The following is an 18,838-nucleotide window of genomic DNA, read 5'->3' on the forward strand; positions in this document are numbered from 1 at the left end:
TATGGTTTCAGAATAACTGTGGGAATCTGTATGTTCAAAGACTTTAAATATAATATGCAAGAAGCCACTCGTAATGCCAATTTTCCTTGATCTGGAAAATGCCACGGACTAATTTCCTTTAATCTGTAGCAATTTGGTTGATGTTTTTCCACAGGCTAAAAGAATTTTTTTCACCTCTCAGTGGTTATTAGGCTGGAAGACTATTTCCAGATGGTGATCATTTCAATTTCTGTGGCCAGGACCACCCAGTTTGCTGATGTAAATGCTGTGGGCTGTGTAGTGGGGTTGGGAGGGGTGAGGAACTGTGCATCCTGATAGAAAGATGGCAGAGGGACCTGAGGAAACAAATATACAAAAGTATTTGCTTTAAGTAAGGGCTGTACCCAAACAAAAACCTAGACTGGAATAGATTTCTTTAAAACAAGGTTCTTCTTTATAAGGTTAATTATTTCTGTAGCCTTAAAAATAAGCTTGACTAAGAATGCATGGTGTCTGAGAATCTAAACCTGTGGGAGTATCATAGGGTTTCTGTTGCAGTTCATTGCTATTATATCATGCATTTTTCATGCATACATTATAAAGCAACATCTTCAAAGTTAGATATTTTTATTCCCATTGGAGTCAACCAAAACTCTTTCCACAGATGAGCTGCTTGTTCATCTCTTTGTGCTTTTTCAGTGGTTTTTGCAGTTTGAATTCACTTATCTTGCACAATTTTTTTGTAGTGTGTTTAGGATAATACACAGAATCTGTCTTCAGCTGTGGTACCATTAAATATCATTTGGCCTGTGTTAAGGCTGTGTAGGTCCTTCTTTGTCCCATCAGTTCACTAGCTTGGAGACTGGCAAACACTAGTGGAACATGAGCTATTATTCATCAGTCTCTTCTGAAGTGTCTTTCTTTCTTACAGCGGAAGTCTCTTATTAAGACTAAGTCCACAAACTTGCACTTGTAATTACATCATACACCTGTTAAACTGGACTGCACAGTTATAAAGTTAGGTCCTTCTGTATTCCTTTGTACTCTTGATTCCTCGTAATGCTCATGGATGGTGTTTTACTGGTATTGTGCTGATTAAGGATATGAAAATGGCATTTTTAGACAAGTTTACTTTTGTAGGGATTTTTTGGTGTTGGGTTATTTTAGTTTGGATTTGTTAATTGTTTTTTTGGTTTTTTTTTTCTTTTCCCCCCCTTTTTCCCTGAAGGCCTATTTTGAAGAGATTCCAGTAGTAATATTCAGTCTGGCTTCTTTTTCTTCTCTCATTGCTAGCCTTTGACACCCCCTTTTGAATTCCTAACTAATTTACTAATTCCAGTCTCTCTGATTTAATTGAGGAGATTCTGTTTTCCCATGTTATGCCTTAAGTGCTTTACCAAAGTTAGTGTCAGTCATGTCTTCTGTTTCCAAAAAATCTTTTTTGTTACATATGAATATTACTGTAATAAATGCATGCAGCATTTATCCTCTTTTTAGTTTATCTACATATCCTTAATATAACTCCTTAAAATAAATGTTTTTGCATAGGTTTGTATCAGTGTTCTGGAATGGAGATTATTTGGCCTCTTTGATTTCTAACAGAGAATTTAATGTGCTACAAATGAGCAAGAATTATGCAGCATGCCAGGAACAGCTTTTTTCTGTCAGTTCTTCAGTAACTGGATCAATTTGGAAAAAATCTTAAAAACCAGTAGAAAAACGTCAATAACTGAGAAGTGTGTTACAAACATGTGTGTGTCTATATACACATATATATAACACATGTTACAAATATTATATAAGGATTCTGTAGACATATCTAAATGTTTACTTTGAACTGTTGTAGGAAGTTTTGTTAGTAAGTAGACTTTCTAATATAACATAAAAGCAGTGCCTTGAGTAGTTTGCATGTGCAGTTTGTCATGCATAAGTATAATGTTATTTTTCTCGTTCTCCCCTCCCTAATTCCCCTTTTCTATCTTGCATTCTCTCTTCCTCCCATTACCCTCCCTTCTGCCACCAGGTGCTGTTTTATATTTCTCCTGTAAATAGATTGGTGGGAGCTCTGATGACTGTCTTGTCACTCTTTCCTGGTAAGAAAAGAAATTTGAACTTCTTTTTGTATGTATGGTGATAACTGAGACAGGTTGTGCTGTCACGTGGAAATCAACTCATGTGATAATAAAGTTAGGTTGATATGGTGCCTGAAAAATGGGTGACTTGTGTGCATGTCCATGTACTATGCACACACCTCCTAACACTTACTACTTGCACTTTATGGGTTATTTCTTGTGCTTAATTGGAGCCACTGGACTTTCTGTATTTCCTGTAGGTAACATAGATGGGACCCCTGAATAAGTAACACATTCCTGTTGAGTTCCTCAAAGCCCCAAAATATAAACTTTTCCTTCCACATGTGCTCTTAAAAAACAAACAAACAAACATAACCCCTAACCTTGCTAATCCTTAGTTTCATTGCAAAATGTTAGGGCAGATTCTTTAGGAGAGAAAATGTAGGGTTTGGGTTGTTTAACACACCCTTCCCTCCCCAAAGTTGTGTTTTAAATTATATTAATTCCTCTATGTACACAAAAGCAGGGGATTTTTTCCCCATAAAGATCACTTAAATTTTGATTGAGATGCTGATATTCGTGTGTGCTGTTCTTCCCAGGTATGATTGAACATGGTCTTAGTGACTGCTCACAGTACAGACCGAGAAAGAGCATATCAGAGGATGCTGGCTCGCAGGAAAATCCACCACAGTTAGATGACTATGTTTCTGTGTCTGCTGCTGATGCTGCAAATGCAAATTTAGGAATGGGAAAGGGAGACAGGAAGATGGCAGGAGATAATTCACTGGAAGGTCAAAAAGCAAATGTGCCTTTCTCCCAGGCCGAGAAGACTTGCAATGGAGCTCAGTCCTCCAACGGTACTGTGCAGCGCTTGAAAGTTCCTTCCCGAGCTTCTCCAGCATCCTCAGAAAGTGACTGGGAGACCCTGGATCCCAGCATTTTGGAGGAGTCTAATTTGAAAGAAGGAGAACGTGAGAATGCAGCGTCAGAACAGGCGGGAAATGTTCGGAGCAAAGCTGTGAGCTCTGAGGGCCTTCCCATCACTGTGCAGCCCCAGGCAAACACGGGGCACACGGTGCTTGTTCAAGGGCTGGTGTCTGGGTTGGAGGAGGACCAGTATGGGATGCCACTGGCTATTTTTACAAAGGTAAGCATGTTCTTGGTGGTACCTGGTAACTCAGAAAGACTTCTTTGTTTCCAGAAGTGGCTGATAATTTTTCTTACTGAACTCCAGGTGGACAGTAGGGTTCTCCAAAAAATCTTAGTGCGGTCATTCCCAGGCAGGTGGAAAGGCCTGAGAGGGCCTTGCTTGCATATTTGCATCCCACTTTCATACCTTTACTTTAATACCATTTCCAATTCTTTTAAAATTTTACATGGTGGTAACCTGCATCTCCATTGTGGTTAATAAATTATAAGTAGCAGAAACTACAGTTTTCTTTTACTCTGAGGAATTGGTGATCTAGCCTATATAGGGCAATATCAGAGTACTTCAGAAGCCTTTAGATATCTTAATCTAAACAAAGATTCTGGGAACTCTACCTTTGCTGACACCTGTTTCCCTTTTCATTTATATCTATATATGTATTTTTAAATGCATATGTGTATATATGCACAAAAAGTATATTTAAATACATATATACACACATAAAAATATATGTAAGATGAAATTTCATCCTCCTGCTTCCTGTGTTATCCTGTGATAACTCTCTTTATGTTTGTCTCTGTCTCTTTCTCTGTGCATGGAGCTGCTGAATTTTAAGCTTGCACTGATACCTAACTGAACTCCAGGTATTCCAGAATCTCTAAGGACTCTGACAGACATAGTCAGATAACAAGCAATAGGTCTGGTAAATAGGGCTGGTTAGTAGAGCTAGTTTCCCTTAAAAACCAGGTAAAATGCATCCCTTTTAAAGAAACTGCTATCAATAAAAGAAGCTATATAGTACAATTAATTGTGTTGTTTTTAATGCAATAAACTCTTAAATGAACATTTGCCCATAGAAGATTCATATTTACTTCCTCGAGCTGCTGATGTTCAAAGTGTTTTTTCTTCATTTGCAGGGGTTTATTTGCATCTCTTTGCAGAATATTGTATTTTATGATTGTGTTTAAGTTTCTCACTGTAGCTTTCATTGGAAATAGTACACAGTGTAGGCCCAAGTGAGCAGCTCAAATGTCATTGTCCTGTATTGCCTCATGTCACCATCAGAAATGCTGTTTCAACAAAGATCTGCATTTGATGTTTGTCCTTATGATCTGTCTAATGTGAACTATAGCCTGTAAGTTGCATTTAATCTAGTTCTTTGAAAATACTAGATGGAAAGCAAGAATAAAATAATTGATAAGGGGACTTCCAAGTACAAACTTTTGTTTGTTGCTGTGCTCATCAAATGGAAAAGAATTTTAAGGAAGCTGACAGTTTCTACATGTTTGCCTTTTGTTCCACAAAGGCACTTTTCACTTGAGTTCAGCCAGTGTAATTAAAGCAGAAAGGGCTTTGCATGTCTGAATTAGCAGAAAAATCTGATTCAAACTCACCGTTTTAACCACTTACTGGAAAGTTTACATCTCATTTAGAGCTCTTAACACAGGGTTGTTTTATGCCATGCCATGGAAAGACTAATAAATCTGACAAATTTGAATGGGAGAGGTTTTGCCAGGTGTCATAATACATTATCCAGGTACACCTGAGCATAAGGAAAAATAGCTTGTGGTACTTGTTTCTTTAGGACCAGTTCTGTAAGACCTAATAGTCATTTCATCTGCACTCTTTTAAAAAAGAATGGAATATGTTCATGAAAATAAAAGTTGTTGTACTTACAAATGTGCATTTGTAAACTGACATTTGATACTTTAAATAGTGAAAGATTTCCCAGACTTTGCTACTTTAGTATGCAGTAATTAAACCTTCCTTTTCCTTCTTCTTAAGCTGTATTTTTTGAAAACTGTCCATCTCAGGTTTGTGATTCCTTTCAAAGCACTGTTGTTCTTTTGACACAGGCTGTTTGTTTTCAGCTGATAAGGGCTTGTCATCTCTAAGGCCGTCCCTGTGTCTAATATAACAAAAGGGAGTAGTTATGCTCCTTTCTTCCATATGTTTCCAATTACCATGTAGTGGGTGATAAAAGTGTGTGTGCTCTTTGTTTTTGTCCAATGTGCCATTAGCTGTAGTGAATAAATTTGCTTTGGGCTTTATGCAGTTGAACAGCTGGAATAAGATGTCAGAGGTATGCTGATCCTATGTTTAAAAATAAATTTACCTACATCTGCCTCTCAGTAATCCCTCAATGACTAACTCAAAGCCTTTTTTCAAAATTTTTTTTTAATTGGAGTGAAGGATACTAGATTAATTTACAACACTGAAGTGGCTCAAAGCACAGTGTATTACTTTCTGTCCTCTCCTTCTTAAAGCAGGCTTGCATATACTTATCAAAAATTGATTGCTATCTCTGGTGTCTGGAAATCCCCACCCACAAAATGTGGATAGCTGTCTGTAGCTTTCCTGCATTATGTGCCTCACAACTACCAGAAGACATCATGTGCACAACTGGAGAGATGAATCCTTATTTCCATTGGCTTCTTGTCTCTGAAGTGACCTGAGGCCTCATTCTTGTTGCTTATTATTGCTCTTATATTGCTTATTCTGTTGCCTTACAAACACATTAAATTCTCGTCCTTTGATTTGGATTTCAGTTTCAGTCCTGAGACTGAAAGGCAACACAATCTCTTAAAAAATTTAATTTGCATGGAATCTGGTGGCTTCGCTTCACAAATGTCACAACAGGCGATTGTGGCTGAGACTCTAATAACCAAGGTTCATTCTGGGTGAAATATGCTGGCTTTTATTAGGAAAACCTCTGAATCCAGGCACTTTAGTTCATGTTATTTCTCTGAACGTCTCTGTTGCTCCAGGGGTACCTCTGTTTGCCGTACATGGCGCTGCAGCAGCATCATCTCCTGTCGGATGTGACGGTGCGCGGCTTTGTGGCGGGAGCTACCAATATCCTGTTCCGTCAGCAGAAGCACCTGAGCGATGCAATTGTGGAAGTATGGATCTTTGCATTTGGGCTGGGGGGAGAGATGGTGGAGCTGAGGGTCTGTTTTAAATGTAGCTTTGCAGTTTCACGTGCATGCCTGAATTTTGAATTCCTTCCATATGAAATAAATTCTCGGCTGCAGAAATTTGTTAAATTTCTATGACTTGAGCAGACAGGATTAGATAGGCTGTGCAAAATGATTGTCCTTGTTTTTATATGTATCTGATATTAGCATTTGCAAGGCACTTCTTAAATTTTTTTTTGTGTTGGTGATGTAATTTCATTTTTCATATCATGGGCTTTTTCATGGTTTTTTAGTGAGGTCTTCAAAAATAAGTGCTTGCAAGTGAGAATCGGTGCAGGTACTGATTTGACTTCCATCTGATTGAATCAAGAGGGTAAAAACACAGTATCTAAAACACCCACTGTGTCACTTCTAGCAGACAGACACAACTATATAACCAGAATCTGGTAGCCTAAGATGGTTCCATATAGGTCATCACCTTAATAAATAGAGGTGATAATCAAAGAGCACCATACTTCCCCTGCCAAACTTTCTGCCAAATCCTGTCAAATAAGCAGCATTCACTGTGTGCCAGGGAAATGATCGAATTCTGGATAATTCAGAGCAGTTTCTGAGAACAGTTAGTTCATTGTTGCTTTGGCCATTTGTTTTTTCTTGGTATTTTGGGGGAATGAGGGTTAAGATTTAGGTAGCAATATGTAGTAGTGTAAGTTTGTATAAGCAGTTTTATTTAGATAAATGTTTACTCTTGGAATTATTTCAAACAGATAGAAGATGCTCAGGTGCAAATCCACGATCCAGAGCTCCGTAAGATCCTGAACCCAACAACTGCTGACCTGAGATTTTCAGATTACTTGGTGAAGCATGTAACTGAGAACAGAGATGATGTGTTCCTTGATGGCACTGGATGGGAAGGAGGAGATGAGTGGATCAGGGCTCAGTTCAGTGCTTATCTTCATGCACTGCTTGCTGCTGTGCTGCAACCAGGTAGAACAGATACCTTGTCTAGGGATGGAGATGAGGGTGGGCATGGCAAGCATTTGCTCTGTTGCTGCTGATGTGTGGATCTCCCGCTGCCTAAAGTTTTATTTTAAGCTGCTTTTTCGGTTTTCTTTGGCTGTCCTTGTTATTTCTTGACAAGCTTGTTATTAATCCTTAATTCACAGTCTTACAGACACTTTCTTTTTAGAATGTCTTCTCCGTGATTTAATTAAATTTTCCTCATAAGTAGAAGTACCTGAAACCTGTATCTGATAAGACTTACAAATCTGAGTGTTGCAACCTGAAGTTAATTTTGGGGAACTACTTGGATTCAAGGAGACATGAAGTTAAGCATCTGTCTTCAGGAAGTTTTGCTAGACTGTTCCAGCTCTTTCCCTTCTTGCTATGGTCCTAATTAGGGATTCACATACGTGAAAAGTGTCATCTGCAGGGTTTATAAGCTTTTGTTTCCCAGAGCTCAAAATTATTTGCTTTATCTCAGAAGGAATTCTCTATGTCCCAATCTTTTGTGTCACTATAAATAAAAGAATCAGCGTTTTTTATTTGTGGAAAATGTTTAGTTTGCCCTGCAAACTAACTCACCCTGTTAACTTCATTCTCATAGTGATTTTTCTCTATTCACACCAATTAAATTCAGATTTTGTTTTGTGGTATATATGAGAGAACATAGGATTGAGAACCTGATTTTAAAGCCTGGAAGATGCCAAGTTCTTGGTCTGACAAAATTAATATTTTAAAAGGATTACCAGATTGATATGAAATATCAGGGTTTTTTGAGAACTCGTACTATTTCACTGGCTGGCTGGTAAATTATTTCCTATACTCTTCAGTGTTTTAAAGATATTGTTATGATAAGTTCATTCCACAGTATTTCCTGCTGCAGTTTTGGAATGGATTTGGGAGTTACTAAATTCGAATGAGTAATATTCGAATGAGTACAGCAAAACCCAATATGTCTGACCAAGACCAGTGCAAATTGGTTTTGCTGTGTGGTCATTCTTTTCCCTTTTCTGTCATCCCCCAGAGAAAAAGTCAATTTGCATTATTTTTTCCCAATTGAGCTCTTGGAGCTTTATAAATGAATTAAAAATAAGAGTAATTTTTAGCTTTTTTTTTTTCCCCTCTTGTCCTGGTACTGTATAATTTGTCTTGTAATTATTAAATCTGTAGTGAATTTCTTCAAATTCTCTTTATTTTAATTTACCAGACAATGAAAAGATTTTGTCAGACTTTGGAACAGGATTTGTGACAGCCTGGAAAAATACCCACAACTACAGAGTATGGAATAGTAACAAGCATCCAGCTCTTGCAGAGGTAAATTCTAGGTAAGGAAACTTTGTAGTATTTACTCTAATTCTGTGAAGTAGTTTTGTGAAGAAAAACGTATCCAGAGTCTGGAGAAGTGAAACTCGTTCAAGTTGATTGTCAGCTGTCCCCAGCTACAGAAAGTTTGTCATTCCTCAGGAACTGTCCTCAGATGGTTCTGCTTTGTGTTAATTGCTTCGAGGTGTGCAGGGAGTAGCTGTGTCCAGGGTTGTCACTGGTGGGATAGAGGGAGCTGCCTGTTCCATGTGTATTTTCACTGAGATTTGGCAGTGCCAGGCTTGGTACCACTGTTGGCTGTGCATGTGTTCTGTTTAGTGTGGGTTATTTCTCTGCTGCAGGGAGTTTTGTTTGTTTTTACTTTGTCAGTCGCTGTAGTGTGAAAAAGGTTTTTCCTTAGACCTACAAAGCTCTTTTGGTCTACTTAAGGGATGTTTTCTATTTGCCATGTGCTGTTGGAATGAGATGCTTTTGACTTAGTGTGGAAAGGTTGTTAATATCTCATCTGTAAGTAGAAGTCACCTTTCAGGTAGCTCATAAGAAATCTGTCATTGAATAGTCACTGCAACCCAGACTTCTGTGAAGTGATAGAGCAGTATATCTGCAAACATATTTTTTCAACTTTCTTTTTTTTTGGTAAGTCACAGAGGGGAATAAAGCTAATAATTGCATGATACAGGTTCATAATGAAAAAGAAATTAATGTTTTCTTGGATTTTTCCTCCTCTTCTAGCCATCCGTTCCAGGGACAGTACTCTGTATCAGATGTTAAGTTAAGGTTGTCACAGTAAGTACACAGTTCTTTGATTTGTGTTTTTTATAAGGGTGGTCAAATATCAATAACTGCATAACTGTTGCTGTAATGAACTCAACAAGATAAGGATTCAAATTGGCCATCTTCATGAAATGATACTCAAAAGTTCTGCTGCAAAACAGCACCAATCTAAAGATGAAATATTTGCCTGAAATAAATAATAATTTTAAAAAAAAAGGTAAATGTGCTATTTTGTGTTGGACTTTGCATAATAGAGCCTTAATTTTTTACATTGCAATTGTAAGGCTTTTGTATGTCTACTTTTAATTTGTCAGCTAAAGCTGTTAAAACTTCCATCAGTGATTTGACTTTAGGTCTCATTATTAGGAGAAAAATTCTTTCTAATTAGCTGGTTTTTAATACAGTATTGTTCTAAAACTCATAGTTCACTGTATGCATAGTGAGATGTGATTCAGTTCCTTCAATTTACAAGTTTCAAATTAGTTTTGTATAGTCTTATTGTACCAGAGTCAGCTGAACTTTAAGTTGATCTCAACTCCTGCCTTTAAAATTCAAGTCTAAACTCAGTGGTGCTTGTTTTTTCCATAGCTGTTCAGCTCTAACTGAAGCCAGAATTCAGCCTGGGGTTTATGCACCAGGCAAAATGAATGTTTTTCTTACTTAGCTCTGCTGACCATAAAACAACAGTCTCTCTCTTTTATTAATGGATGATCTTTCTACAAAGTCTGAATTTGAAAGCTCTGAAGGTGTCTGTAACATTGGCCTGTTTTTGTCCCCTTGTTTGAAAGGGGAGTTACTAACTCTTCTGGGTAGTGTGACATCACTGTAAAAGGACCAGTAGTTCTTAGTGCATTTCTAATAATAAAAAGTTCTTAGTGCACTTCTTAGTGCACTTCTAATAAGTATTTTTACAACAGTGCCTTTATTCTGCAGGTAGGACTTTGATACCAGATCCTCATCAAAATTACTTGCCTTTGCAAACTGACCTAGACCTTGTTTTGGTGTATTCTGTTTTTTTTTTGCTTTTTCCATCTACACTGAAGATTTTGAAAATGGGAAAATGGCATGATGTGTTAAATTTCACATTAATGGGTTTGCAAAGCCTGAAATGTGGACTTGAAAGTTACAATTTAAAACTAAATGAGATTATTTTCAAGGGATTGTATTTGTGCAATAGAACTGATCGCTTTTGTGCTTTTCTTTCTAAATGATGATCATGTCTGTCATTTTCTTGCATTTCTTTAACAAAACCATGAGTGTGAACTGTCCTTGATCAAAAACTTAATCTTGGACAAAGATATAAAGTAAGCTTTACCTAGAAAAAAGGACTGATCAGTTACACTTGCTGTTCTATTTAAAGGTTATGTATTAGGGCTAAGAATTCCCAAAACTACTGAAAATATTACTTTGTAATTTTGATCATAAATGCATTTTGGTAAACATTTAGGAAATTGATCGAATATTGGAATGGGCTGCCTAGGGAGGTAGTGGAGTCACTGTCCCTGGAGGTGTTTAAGGAAGGAAACTGGATGTGGCACTCAGTGCCATGGTCTGGTTGACAGGCTGGTGTTCAGTCCTGGGTTGGACTCCATGATCTCAAAGGTCTTTTCCAAGCTGATGGAGTCTGTAAGAATGAACCATTGGATGTTTTGATTTCCTGTCGTGCTGGCAGCATCTTTTCATCCTCTGAGGAGCTTCCCTAACTGATCTCTATGGATAAGATGAATGCAGGAGTTGGGCTTGACCATATATGTGAAATATTTACATGTATGTATGTATGCTATGTAAATCTGTGTGTAATGATACATACTTTAACTAGTTTATTTGCACCTGAGAGTAGTAAGTCAGTCAACTAACAGTCTTCAGTATCTTTCTTGTTCAGTTCAGTGCAAAACAGTGAACGTGGAAAGAAGATTGGAAATGTGATGGTTTCTACCAGCCGGAATGTGGTACAAACAGGAAAAGCTGTAGGTAAGAAATCTATTTAAAATCAGTTTACATCTATCCTGGATCTTTTTTGAAGAAGCATCCTATTTTTCAGTTATATTTTGTTTTAGTTCAAGTGTATTTTATAACATGCACAAATCAGAGCAAAATTTTGAAGGGTATGGCTGCTGATGGAGGCCCCATATATTGTAATAGCAGAAAGAGAAGCAGCTAGATAAAGAAATTAGTGTACATCCCTTTTCCAGTGTGGCCTGGAGGTGAATATGGGAAGAGAGGTGTTCAGGTAAGAGATTCCATGTAATCTGGTAAATACTTTGACCACTATCTGCATTTAGTTATTCTCAACTTTGATATCACTTTGACTGAAACTATCTAGAGCTGGTTGAGATCAGAAAAAGTCCTTGTGTCAGTTTCTGCAGATTTTGCAGCAGTCTGTAACTTTCTGGAAAAGCAATTGTTGCACTTGAACAAGGGCTTCACCACTGTCATCTTGCAGTGTGAGTTAATGGGAGTTCATCCATTAAGGGGTCTGATAGTTGTTTGGCAATAGCTGTGCCAAAAATTGTTTAACTTTCTCTTTTATTCTGTTGGAGTCTATATTTTCTTTTTGCTGTGGTGCACTCTGGTCAGGAGTTCCTTTCAGCCCAAAGTCTACCAAGCTTTCCCAGGCAAAGGACACCATAGGCCATTTCTGCTGAGCTGCTGTGTTCAAGTTCTTAGAATATTTTCCTGCACAGACTCTGTGTCAAAGCCCAAGTTGGACAGCTGATTGAAAAATTTATTTATTTTTTTGAGTATATCTTTGTAGCAACTCCACAAAGATAACACTTCGCTATTGATCCTTGTTTTGTATTGCAGGTCAGTCTGTTGGAGGAGCCTTCACGAGTGCAAAATCAGCAATGTCATCGTGGTTTTCCACTTTCACACACTCAACCCAAAGCCTTGGGGACTAAACGCTGGTTTGGCAGAATGCTGCTGACTGTTTCAGGTGCAATCTTTCTCCGAGCTGTAAAAAGACCACTCCAAAATGTAGGAGTGGAGATTACCTGCCCAGGACCAAAATAAGGTATATGTTGCTTGCAAGCAGATGTGGAATATTATTATTCACTTTCCCTAGAAGTACAGAAGAATGGTGAGTGTCACCATGCAGTGGGATGGCATTTGCAGTGTATTGGTTATATTTAAAATGACTACTTCTCTTTAAAACTGAGCCTTTATAAAGACATTAGCAAATGGGGCTTGTTGCAAGCCAAATGTGTTTGACTTTAGATTTGTACATTTTCTTGGATGTTGAAGATATTTATGTAAAGTAGTTCTATTTTTCAATCCAGATAGCCAAATGTTTGTGAATTCTTGTTAGAAATGAGCAAATATAAATAATAATTCTTCTTTTAGGTTGGATTTGAGAGAATCTCTGCAACCCTTAAAGGGTGGAACTTTCACACTTTTACCTGCAAATTAAAATCAACAAGGTGCAGAGTAAGACTGTGGCTGACAAGAGTTTTTTTTCCCTCTATTCCCTGTATCCATGTAGAGTTGTTTGAATTAATCTATCTCTAGCTCTCTTTGTGTCTTCAAATCTGTGTAACAGTTGCAAAATCAGTAGTTTTTTTCATGTTATGCAGTAGGCCTTCACCTTTGGCTATGTTTTGGCTGAGTTTTTCCCCAGGACATGAATGGGATTCCAGTTGGAGAGATCTCTTCAGGGAAAGAATTACAAAGCATTTCTCCCAAGCTGGGATTGGATCATAGATAGTTTTGTAAGTTAGGAGGATGCCATTACAACATCAATGTAGTTGCATACATATGAATATGAAGTATTAAACCCACCCAAAACTAGCACAGTAGCAAACTCTGGGAGGATTTTGTTGGTTTTTTTTCCCCCCAGTAAAGTTATGAGGACTCTTCCAAATGAAAATCAGCTATGTGGATTTTCTGTGTCGACTCAGGGAATGTGCTGTTTGGATAATTGCTTTTTTCATAAGGAAAGTAACACTGGAATTGAGCGTAACTAAAACAGCTCAGTTAGCATCCTTGTGTGGAGAAATATAATAGTTTATTTGAAAAGATGTGGCATAGTGCTGTATTTCCTATATAACATGCATGTGGTGGTTTCTGTATGCAAGCATATTGCACTTCCTACATTTCTTGATTCCAAGGGAAATTATTTTCTTTTTTCCTGCAATGTGTGTGCCTCTAGATGCCTTCTGACATCCCCACATGTTGCTCTTAACATTTTCTATATTACATTATCCAGTGTTCCAACTTTTCTGTACCAAAAGGCTCTTAGTTTATTGCCTCATCAGTATCTGTCAGCATTTTGCCATGTTCTTTTCTGGGGCCAAGATTTGTAGTCATGGTTATATTTCCTGTTCCTCAAATAAAATGCAGCAGCTGCACAAGAGATAAACAAGAAGGCTCAAATGTTTTTAGGAAATTATGTTTTAATTCCTTCTATGCATTTGTAAAGTTAATAGAAAAGCCACACTTCCATCACATTGTCACTGTCCAGCAGCTTGGTTGTCAGTTTTTTTGCTTCAGTGATTTGAAATGATGGGATCTGATTTAAAGCCTTCTTTAATTTTTTTTCCAGGACAGACTAGATAGAATGACTGTGGAAAACCTAAAGGCAAACAGCCAGTTTGAGTAGTTTGATTTGAGAAGGGCAAAAAAGGCCCCTAAATCTACTAATTTATTGCTTCTGACACACAAGTAAGATGTATTTATCAAACTGCAGCTATTGCTCCTGGTCTCTGTGTGTCTTTGTATCTCTCATCAAACTCCTGATGCTCTTTTCTGTTTTATTCCACAACTCTGAAATAGACATTTTTATCTTTTTAAAGATTAGATATTATTTATATGCAGTGAATTAAGACTAGAGCTGTTTATTCATGGTGTGTCTAGAGCTTTCTGAATCAGCATGCAGATAAGAAAATAACCCAAAACAAACACTTGCTTTTGTGAAATGACTAACATATTATCTGCACTCTGGGATTTAAGTGGTCACAGTCCATGTTCTAATGAAGACTGAAGAAAGGTGCATAAAGGATTTAATCACCTATAAAATTAACTCCAGCAACTTGAGGCATACCTAGGTAGGTTTAGGCTTAGGAGCTCACAATGGTGAGTTCCAGAAGCCAGGCAAGTGGTTGGTATTTATGTGTACAAGCTGTAGAAGCAGGACCTGCAAGGATCCCTTTTCAATATCCTTGTCTTTGTTACCTCCTCACCTGGGTTTTCTCTGTTGAATTTTCAAATCCTCCGAATTTATATGGCAAATTATTAGCTCTCTGCATTCCCCTTATTCCCACAGGTTCCCTCGCTGGGCTTAGGAGTATTAGAAAGCTGACCTTTGTTTGTTTGTTTTCTGGCGGATTAATTGAGGAAAGACAGAAGGAGGTGCCCTCATTGGCTGCTTGTTGCTTTGTAACATGGTTCTGTTGTGATACTTCCCAATTTTTCTCTTATGGGCAAGACGACCAGACAGATCTTTCTCTGCAGCCTTTTTCTCACTGTCCCAGCTGTCTTTGTTGTGGAACCAAACATACAACCTGATTAAGAGTATTTTCATTTCCTTATAAATGACAGAATAAAAAACTTTTCAGTCTTTTTAAGAACTGACACCCTGCTAGCAAGTTGGACTTGGATTTAAACTCAGATTTCAAAAGTGATTAAGACTCAATGAGTGGGTGGAGATGAAGTGATCTTCATAATTAGTTGTCTTCATTAACATCTACGTTTGCTTTCCAGCATTTGCTTAAGCTTACTTTTGGGCTGTAGGAAGGCATGCAGCCACTGAGGTTCATCTAAGCTCATGTAGTTCTCTTCTTAACTTAGTGCTTGTAACCTCTTTAGTTAAATCCAATGCAAATGCTAGTTATTTTCCTCTCCTCTGCTTTAATATTTCCAGTGCAGCCCTTACTAATTATTCAGAAAGGTTTAGGCAGTCGACTTCCATTTCAAAAGGCCTGACATCTATTTCTGCACTGTAAGGAACAAAGGGTCCTCAGTGAATTGGTGATAGTGCCTCTAATCAGTCAGCTGTGAAGGTATTGTTACGGCTCTGTCGTGATTTGATGGTGCAAAGGTATTTCTGGCTGTCAGCATGCAGCACACACTGACTTGCAGGTAACACAATAGCACACCTCTCAGCTTTCTCTCATCACAGGCAACAACCTCAGCTTTTTGTATGTGCCAGCATTTGAGGAACTGCCTGGTGAGCAGAGAAATGAGATGTAAGTCGTCCAAACCCCACAAGACCTAAGTGTTGCTGACCTCTTATTTCATTTGACTGAAGTGTTCAGCATCTTTCATCAGTCATTTTCATGTCATAACCTTAATTCCTGTACACATCTCACACCAGTTTCCCAAAATGCCACAATTTAATTAGAATTCTTAGGTCATTGTTCTGGTACATTGCACTTGTTTGACTTTGTACTTCTGTTTTAAGCACCTTTGTAATTAAATATAATATTTTGCCTAAACAAGCTTCTGATTTCCATACAAATTATTACGAAGCAGAGAAACTAATGTGGCAGTATTTAATTGTAAAAGTGAAGGTGTGAATGCAGTTTTTAAACATAGGAACTACTGCTTGATAATTGAACATACAAGTAATGTATTTGATTTTTCCTGTGCTGCTTGAAAAATAAAATACATCCAGCCTGTTTAAAGTTCCATCTGCTCAGAAAGCTGTATTATTTTAATAAATTAATTCCACCAGAAGACACTTGCAGGCATCTGGTTTTGATATTGGTAGCTGCTTGTAATTCACTGGCAGTATTTTTGAAATTTGTCTTCCATTTAAACATTATGGATGCTGCTTTTTGCAAATTTAGGACAAATGGATCCTCTAGAGTGACTTTTTATTCCCTGTGGGGTGCTGCTTCTTGTGGATTGATTGAAGTCCTCAGGAGGGCACAGACCTCTCTTATATCAGTAAGAATTTCAAGTACAACTAAAATTTTGGTGTTGATTTAGCTTCAAAGTAACTTGTAGTTTCTGTGGATTGTGACATCTGGTCAAAATCAAGATGCTGTGTAAATCAATTGCTGCACATCCAGTTCTCTGCCATAGGGAGCTGTTTTAAAACTTCAGAACTTCTACTGCAGCTGTCACTGTACCTGTCTGAGAACAATTTGGTAAATGGGTTTTCCAGAAGGAGGAAACTGACTGCCTTGGGTAACGTTTAGATGTGAGTTAGACAAAGGTTATGTCTGGAGAATGGTTGCAATTCCCTAAAATTTGTTAAGGTTTTTCCGACAGTGTGCAAGTAGTTGTGCAAATACACTGAAAGATAAATTTACATTGTGCTTTTTATGCACTGCAATTTCACTTTCTTGCAGGTATTTGGTTTTCATTAAAAAGGGCAACATGGAGATTATTCATTAAAGGGAGAAACACTACATTATTGTATTATGATTAAAGATGTATGAAAAATTGCTTCCTGGTGTTTTGAGTCTTTAATGCTGTATTAGAGAAGGGACTGACTTAAAGCAGGCACAGGGCTTTACTTCTGTCATGTTCTGGTCTTGACCCCATTCTTTAACAAACATCAGAAGCAGTGTTTGGATTCATAAAAAATAGGGAAATGGATAACTTCTGTCAGTTAATAGTGACCCTTACTCAGATTGCCTTATTCCCTGCAAATTGACATCATGTATACATAACATCTGTACACAGGTGGCTGAATCTGTTGGGATGGAACTTGGAACTCTGGCTGTCTTGAGTCAAAATTCTTGAATCATACATTGCTCCTCTTGTAATAGTACTTCAAAATCAACTGATCAAGTAAAGTGGGTTTTTTTGGGTTTTTTTTTTTTTGCTTCCAACCCGAATTTATTGGCTAATATTGATGAAAGCATAATTACTGTTTGCCTTAATAGTAGCAGAGAATGCCTACAAAACCTTCTCTTTTTTTTTTGTCTGAATCCAAATAACCAGTAATGTGGCACTGCTTTCTGGATCAGGTGAGCATAATCAAGCAAGAATGTTTAGACTGAGGGAAGAACAGTTCTTTGAAGTGAAGGCAGATGTACAGCTGTCATCTTGTCTTAAAAACAATATGGGAAATAACATCACTTGCATACTGTATGAAATAGATGGAAAATACTGGAGAAGGGAATTCAGTTGATCTCTCATGTCTGAAGAAATGCACACAGAAGTATAGTGGAAAATGCAAAAGTCCAGGCATACCAGAAAGTGGCAAAAAATAACACTGAGCTTAACATACTGCCTGATATGACCTGTGGTTACTGACTTTGCTGCTGTGAAAAATTTGTGTGTATATGGATTTTGCCATGTGCCAAAGAGCTGGCTGAAGCATATGTCAGCTCTTAAATTTTGGAAATTGCTTCATGTTTTTTTTCTCTTCAGACACCTCCTCTGGGTTTATAGGCTTTGTAAGAACTCTGCCTTGCTGAACTGTACTCTTGAGAAATGTTGTAGGAAGGAGGGTATTTAAATACTTCTGAAAGTGGAACTAAACAGAACTTTGTGTGGCTAATGTTAAGTATGAAGTGGAAAGAAACTGGTTTTAACTGTGAGCCTGGTTCAGAGTCTGCCTAAATTATAGTTCCTTTCATGTAGGAATTCAGAGCAAAAAACAGAAAACAACTGGAAGGTAGCTGGAAATGGGAAACACAGGAGGCAAAACACTCTCCTGACTAATAAGTTCAGTAGTCTGCAGGTTTGTCCACAGGTGTCCCTTAGCCTGCAGTGCAATGTGGCAGGTACTTGTGCATCTTAACAGAACACTGAGAAGTGAAATGAGAAATACTGTGAAAACAGTAGTGCTTTAAATCTTGAAATAATCTTTAAAATGTTATCAAATTATTTTCCCCCCAAATTTAACTATCTATCTGAGCCTGACCTCTGCAAAGCTTGGCACAATTCAATGTCCCAGATGTGAGTGATCCTTTACAACAAAAATTAAACTTGCAATTATGTATGTGTTTGAACAACTGCAAAAAATTATTGAATGCATTAAAAATTAGCAGAGGCCAGATCACTTCTTTTATTACTTTAGGTAAGGGAAACTGAAACTATGTAGGACTGACTTAAATCAGCTTTACCAGAAAAGAGGTAAACTTTGCGAATATAGCAGAGCTTGAAGACATGAGTTGATGAGATGTAAATCCACTTCAAAGCCAAGTACATGTTGAATAGGGTAAGACTAGGCTGAAGCTTTATAGTAAGACACTAGTTAGATCTCTGTCGAGGCTTTAATCATATTTGCTCCATTTATGACATGAGAACTGCATTTTTTTCAGCTGTTGTCTTTGTTCCTGCAAAAGTCTTTCTCTAATTCTACCACTAGTGACCACTTCCAGGCAGATGACAATGCTTTGGCTGCACAGTTTCCTTCTTGAATTATGCAAGGCAAGAATTTAGACTCGACAATAGCATTTGCCAGCTGTTTTTCTTTGGGGATGAATACTTGCTCAGAAACCAGTTGAGTAAGTGAACTACTAATAGGTCTTTAGCAGTCACTAGAGAACTCTTCACCACGTGGCTAGTCTTGTCTTTAAGTGCCATATTATTAATAGCAAATACATTTTACATAAGGTACTATGTAGTCTTGGGCCCCATAAAAAACAAAACACGTACAGGTAATGTACAGAAAAAAATTATATAAGATGCAGATGAGCAGGAAGTCATGCAGACTGTATTTCAAA

At 37.6% G+C, this 18,838-nt stretch overlaps 1 protein-coding gene across 1 annotated transcript in view; it reads left to right on the forward strand.

The window, feature by feature from the left end:
• Window positions 1-16,604, forward strand: part of AVL9 (AVL9 cell migration associated) — a 41,587-nt gene extending 24,983 nt beyond the window's left edge. The window contains exons 9-16 of the mRNA XM_064417767.1: window positions 2,003-2,072; window positions 2,651-3,198; window positions 5,967-6,101; window positions 6,884-7,103; window positions 8,326-8,443; window positions 9,174-9,227; window positions 11,098-11,186; window positions 12,021-16,604. Of these exons, the coding sequence (XP_064273837.1) occupies window positions 2,003-2,072; window positions 2,651-3,198; window positions 5,967-6,101; window positions 6,884-7,103; window positions 8,326-8,443; window positions 9,174-9,227; window positions 11,098-11,186; window positions 12,021-12,115 (1,329 nt within the window). The 3' untranslated portion in view covers window positions 12,116-16,604. The remainder of the gene's footprint in view (window positions 1-2,002; window positions 2,073-2,650; window positions 3,199-5,966; window positions 6,102-6,883; window positions 7,104-8,325; window positions 8,444-9,173; window positions 9,228-11,097; window positions 11,187-12,020) is intronic.
• The last annotated feature ends 2,234 nt before the right edge of the window (window positions 16,605-18,838 follow it).

Source organism: Passer domesticus, chromosome 1 (genome assembly GCF_036417665.1).
Source record: "Passer domesticus isolate bPasDom1 chromosome 1, bPasDom1.hap1, whole genome shotgun sequence".
Taxonomy (NCBI): domain Eukaryota; kingdom Metazoa; phylum Chordata; class Aves; order Passeriformes; family Passeridae; genus Passer; species Passer domesticus.